We start from the raw sequence: 6,299 nt of genomic DNA on the forward strand, positions 1-6,299 counted from the left end.
TGAGTTTCTTTATCTGTTTCCCTCAGAATATAAATCAAACTCAGATTAGATCAGATTTTATAAAGATTTTGTCCCTCATTCACAAAGAAGCGGCTGTTTGTTTTCGGCTTGTTGGCCGTTATGATTCAGATTTTGTGGAAAGAAAATAAAAAAAACAAACAAAAAACAAACAAAACCGGCATTTCCCCCTCTTTAAACACCATAAACAATTTATTTAGCTTGCTGATGATTCTGCATTCAAAAAAAATAAATAATAATAATGAAAGGACGCTTTAATTTCTCGGCTGGTGAATAGCAGCATTCAGCAGCGCGAGCCGGGATAAAGAAGCGCGTTGTTACAGTTCCCCCGGCCCGTCATCTTAACGGTAATAAAAGTCTGACAATAATAACAACAATAATAATAATATTTGAGTGTTTCCCCCCGGTGGGTATCAGCTTCCAGCGCCTCTCCGCTCCCCTCCTCACCGACACTCCTCCTCCTCCTCCCGCCGCCGGTGGTAAACAAATCGCCATGTTGTCAGTTTAGCAGTTTCACATTTCTGTATCGATCTGAGCTCCTGCACATCTTCATCAATAAAAACCGGGATCTGGACTCAAACCGGATTAGAGGCAGAGCGCTGCAGACACTCCAACTGTCACTTTCCTCTGTTTGGTCCCTTTTTTTCCCCACTGTTTCCACCTCAGCTGTCACCAGCGGGACGGTCCCGTGTTATTATATTACTGTCCATGCTGCATGTTCAGGCGAATATCACACAGGAAAGATACACAGGCCTATAATTAGGAACATAAACTCACGCGCGTTTACATTTATTTCCACAGGTTTGTTTTTATCTTAGAATTGAACTCAAGTTTCTCGAGTTCTGAGACGGAGACACGAGGACAGAGACTGGGTGTGTTTTCCAAATGAAATCAGATTAAGCTGCGTTTCATTTCACTTTCAGCCTGAACTTCACTCATTATGACACTCTAATCTGTTTTAGTTATTAACACACAGCGCGTGGAGGTGCGCCCGGGGTTAACGGCGCCGGGATAAGAGCCGAAGAAGAGTTGAGATAAAGTGGCTGAAACAAAGCAGCTCGTGCCGGTGCGTCCTTCCTGTCAGCGGCAGATAGAAACACAGTAGAGATCTGAACTGAACCGGTTCTCCCTCTCTCTCTCTCTCTCTCTCTGTCTCTTTCTCTCTCTCTCTCTTTCTCTCGCGGAGGGTGAATGATGTTTTTGTGCCTCGAGGCGAACTTGGAAGGCTTTCTAACCTCCAGCTGACGGAAGCAGAGACTTTAAACGAGGGGAGATATGGAAGAAAAAAAAGAAAGAAAGAAACAGAGACAGTGACTGGAGCAGATGGGGGAGATTGCATGCTTTTCGTTTTCTCCCACTCTCTCTCTCTATCTATCTATCTCTCTATCTCTCTATCTGTCTCTCCCTCTCTCTCTCTGTCCCTGTTTTCACCCTCAGCTCTCTGACGGGTTTTCCTCCCCTCGCTAACTTTTTTTTTTCCCGGTCAGGTCACATCCAGAAACAGGAGCTACAACCAAAACAAACCCGGTTTTATGACGGACAATAAAATACGGAGCACATGAGGGACTGACAGAGGAGCAAACGGGGATCATAAAACACTGAGAGGAGGCGAAGAAGAAGAAGAAGAAGAAGAAGAAGAAGAAGAGGAAGAAGGAGAAGAAGAAGAAGAAGAAGAAGAAATAGAAGAAGAAGAAGAAGAACAGGGGCAGAGAAGAAGAAGGAGAGGAGGAGAGGGACTGACAGAGCAACAAACGCCTTTTTATGACGGGATCATAAAATACTGACAGGAGAAGAAGAAGAAGAAGAAGAAGAGTTCAAACTCACCGTTGCACGAGTTCATCCGCTGCATCCACGGGTAAACGGGAGTCGCCGATTGCTTCTCGTCCACCGGCTCACCGAACAGCCCCTTCCCGCTCAGCCCCGCGCACTCCGCTTTACGGTGAACGCCGTCTTGACTCAGCGCGAGCGGGTGATCCTCCAGGCTGCACGCGCCGGCGGCGTCCTTGTCCCGGTAGAAGCTCGTGGCCGCCGCCGCCGCCGCCGCTGCCGCCGCCGTGGCATAGTCGCACGCGCCGGCACCGGTCGCGCCCCCTACCCCTACCCCCGCCGCCGCCCGGTGCCCGACGTACGCTCCGTTAGCCGCCTGCTGGTAGTAGGTGGACGCCGGGTACGGTTTGTCCTGGTGCACGCCGCCGCCGCCGCTCGCGCCGTACGCCACGGCGGCGGCGGCGGTGACGGCGGCGGCCCCCGGGTAGTGCCGCAGCGGATGGTCGGCGGCGTATCCCGACGAGTACAGCGGGATCTGGCCCAGGAACGACTCGGCCGCCGCTGCCGCCGCCGCCGCCTGCCCGCCGCCGCCCGGCAGCGTTACCGGGAAGGTGGAGTTGACGAAGTAGGAACTCATCGGGCGGAGGAGAGGAAGAGAGGAGAAGAAGAAGAAGAAGAAGAAGAAGGAAAAGGAGGAGAAGAAGAAGAAGAAGAAGGAGAAGGAGAAGAAGAAGGAAAAGAAGAAGAAGGAGAGAGAGAAGAAGAGGAGGAAAGGAGAGGAGGAGAGGAGAACACGACAACAACAACAACAACACGAAGAAGAAGAAGGAGGAGAAGGAGGAGGCTAACGGCTAACGGCTAACGGCTAACGGCTCTCCTTCCCGTCCTCCTTCCTCTGCCTTCCCCTGCTGCACTTTATGATTTGTTGTGTTTTATAGCCGACAGTCCGACAGGCTCGCGCTGCTATCACTGAGTTTATCACGGGCTGGGAGGGAGGGGGGGAGGAGGGGGGGTGGGGGGTGGGTGAGGAGGAGGAGGAGGAGGGGGGGAGGGGGGGCTGAGTGCTAGTGTGGGACAGAACGGGAGCAGCAGAGCACGATGAGATGTGTGTGTGTGTGTGTGTGTGTGAGAGAGAGAGGGGGGGGGGGGACCAGCTGACCGCAGACTGACCAATAGGAAGCCTCCGAGCCTCGCATTCGTTCGCTGCTTTCCTTTCGTTGGAAAGAGAGAGGAAGAGGAGGAGGGGGAAGAGGATGAAGAGGAGGAGGAGGAGGAGGAGAAGGAGGGGGGTGGGTGGGGGGGGGGGGGGGGGTTGTTGTAGCACGCGCTTCCCAGGAGCTACCCCCCCCCCCCCCCCCCAACAAACACCCCCGTTGCTATTTTTCCCTCTTTTCTCTCTCTCTCTCTTTTTCTCATTTTCATTCAATCTCTTTCTTATCTTCCTCCTTTCCCGGTGAGATTGCGCAATCACAGCGGAATCCTCCGCGCGTTAAATTGATTTTCTCTCTCTCTCTCTCTCTCTCTCTCTCTCTCTCTCTCTCACCCTCTTCCTTTATCTTTCTTCCTCTCTCTTTCTCTCTTCTCTCCCTCCGTCTGTTGTTGGACTCATAACAACCAGCAGTACGCACACACACATATACACACACACACGAGCACGCGCTCAGCCCTGTGTGTGTGTGTGTGTGTGTGTGTGTGTGTGTGTGTGTGCAGCACCAGAGGCAACCAAATAATAAAATATCTTCCCCGCGCTTTGCAGATAATACACACCACATTAAAAGGAGTTTGGGGAGCGTAAATCACAGGCGTGAGCGCGCGCATGTGTAGCGCGTGTTAGTAGGCCTGTGTGTGTGTGTGTGTGTGTGTGAGAGAGAGAGAGAGTGAGCCCGCGCGTGCGGTGTGGATGTGAGTTATATTGCGCGTTACACGTCTATTATTGAGGTGTTTGTACATATACATATAGTGTGTTTGGCTCGGCCGGTAGATTTATGCCTCAGCCCTGTGTGTGTGTGTGTGTGTGTGTGTGTGTGTGTGTGTGTGTGTGTGTGTGTGTGTGTGTGTGTGCGACCTTGTCCTCGTCTTACCGCAGGCTTTTCATCGCGGCTATTTTCTACATCGGAGGGATAATTGATAATCTGAAAGGGATTTTGTGAAAATGATCTGATAGCTGCTTTTTATTTATTGAATGAGACAAAGCTCTTAATGCTGACGTGTTGCACGTTACATGTAATAAGTTACATGTTCTGTATCACATGTATGTCGTGTGTTCCATGTGTTGTGGACAGGTTGTTTCTGGGTTTCCTCCAGACTTTTGTTTTGGTTTGATCAATGCCTCCGGTGAATTATTTTCTTCTTCTGGTGACACTGATTAGGTCCCGTTTCCCCGAGAGAGGGATAGAAATGTAAAAAGAGAAGAAGAAAAGAAACTGAGCTCGCTCCCTCCCGGATTTGTCCGGTCAAACCGCGATTCATTTCTTTGACACTGATTATTGCCTCGCGCCCTGAAGTCCGCCTCACTGCCGTTTCTTTAGCTAAATATATAAAGTCTGAAAAAAAACAGACGGGTAAATGTTTCATACAGTAGCCTATATATCACATATGTCTATATATAATAATTACAACTAATTATAAATCATTTTACTATACAAAAATATATAGCCTGCATATTACATTTAAAAATAAATTCTTGAATGAAATGAATATTTTAAAAATAAACATATAGTCTGAAAAAAGACAGCTACATGTTCCATATAAATCACTGATGTCTATGATAATCATTAAAATAATTCTTATTTTGTTATAAAAACCTTACCAAATTACAATTAAATCCCTGATTATATATTATAATTAGTATAGTAATCATATGAAATGTTATAATATAGTTTTGTTTGGACTGTAAACATTTACGAAAAACATGTAAATGAAAAAAACAATTAGCAGAAGGTGTGTGAAGAGTGCACACACACACACACACACACACACACACACACGCGCGCGCGCACACACACACGTGCACACACACACACACTGTTCAGTTTCTCATCGCTTCTGTCTGACTTCATATTTCCATCTGCTTCCCACTTGGCTTCATTTTATGGTTTTAAATCTGTAAAATTATTAACCTGGAGTTAATATGGAGTTAGACCTCCTTCTCTCTCTCTCTCTCTCTCTCTCTCGCTCTCTCTCTCTCTCTCTCTCTCTCTCTCTCTCTCTCTCTCTCTCTCTCTCTCTCTGTCTAAAGTTTCCTCATTTCTTCTGTCCGGCGGAACAGAAAAATAGTAAAAAAAAAAACAAGGAAAGTTAAAACAAAATAAATAACTCACTCAATCTGTTTTCATTTTCACTTACAAACGGAATATGTGTCGCTCGTGAACTACAGCCATTAATAAGTCTGATTTGGCCTAGGCCTTCTTCTTCTTTTCTTTCGTTCTCTCTCTCTCTCTCTCTCTCTCTCTCTCTCTCTCTCTCTCTCTGCTGGCTGACTCTCTGCAGAGAGACAAATAGAGACAAAGAGTCTATTTTTACTTGTACTTCACTCCCCCTCCATGATGTCGCCTGCAGGACAGACAGAGAGAGGGAGAGAGAGAGAGAGAGAGAGGGAGAGAGAGGGAGAGAGATAGAGAGAGAGGGGGGGGGGGCACAGAGAGAGAGAGAGAGAGAGAGAGAGAGATAATAAGTTTAATCCTGAACTCTCCCTTTCTGTGCAGAACAGGCAGACAGAGACAGATGGGGAATCCCCCTTTTTTTAAACTTTCATTTTGACCTCTCTCTCTCTCTCTCTCTCTCTCTCTCTCTCTCTCTCTCTCTCTCTCTCTCTCTCTCTCTCTCTCTCTCTCTCCGGCAGGACGCACCGTTTCCTCTCCGGTGTGTGAAACGGGAAGCGGCCGCATTGTGTTGCAGCAGCAGCGGGTCAGGACGGGCTGAGCAGGGTAAAGTCACACATTCTATTCTATTCTATTCTATTCTATTCTATTCTATTCTATTCTATTCCACTCTGTCAGTCTTCGTGGTGACGTCAGCGTGTTGAAGTTTAGACTCGTGATGAAAAGTAAACTGTGATATTGACACAGTGATAATTCTGTTATTGCTGCTGTAACATCAATAACAGCGAGACTGCAGTGAAAACCCTTCAGAGCCTGGATTAGCGTCTGCCAAATGTGACGTTTATGATTGTGACGTCATTAACAACGTGTCTCGGTTGGTGACGGTTTCCAGCTATTGCGGCATTATGGAGTGCTAGAACGTAAGAAAAGCTGTTTTTTTTATTATATTATAAGTCCAGAAAGTAGTATTATGAAAATAGATATTTAATAATAATACCTAGACTATGTAGTGTTATGAAGTGTTCTAACTTAGAAAAAGCCTAATAACAGGCCTAAATGTAATATTATGAAGGGTTATAACATGAGAAAAGCTTTATAATTGTGCCTGAATGTCGCATTACGACATGAAAAGTATAATAATAAAACCTAAATGTAGTGTTATGAAGTGTTATAACATGAAAAGGCTTAACAGTA

At 46.8% G+C, this 6,299-nt stretch overlaps 1 protein-coding gene across 1 annotated transcript; it reads right to left on the minus strand.

The window, feature by feature from the left end:
- Positions 1-1,803: 1,803 nt before the first annotated feature.
- Positions 1,804-2,422, minus strand: LOC139640797 (homeobox protein Hox-B6a-like; the record flags this gene model as incomplete). Its single annotated transcript, XM_071514970.1, has 1 exon — positions 1,804-2,422. A coding segment is annotated over exon 1 (619 nt), but the record flags the coding sequence as incomplete, so codon positions are not given.
- Between the last annotated feature and the right edge of the window lie 3,877 nt (positions 2,423-6,299).

The sequence above is a fragment of the Centroberyx affinis genome, unplaced genomic scaffold, assembly GCF_046629955.1.
Source record: "Centroberyx affinis isolate AG114_WGS23_722 - 3 ecotype Tasmania unplaced genomic scaffold, CSIRO-AGI_Caff_v1 ptg010708l_1, whole genome shotgun sequence".
Classification (NCBI taxonomy): Eukaryota; Metazoa; Chordata; class Actinopteri; order Beryciformes; family Berycidae; genus Centroberyx; species Centroberyx affinis.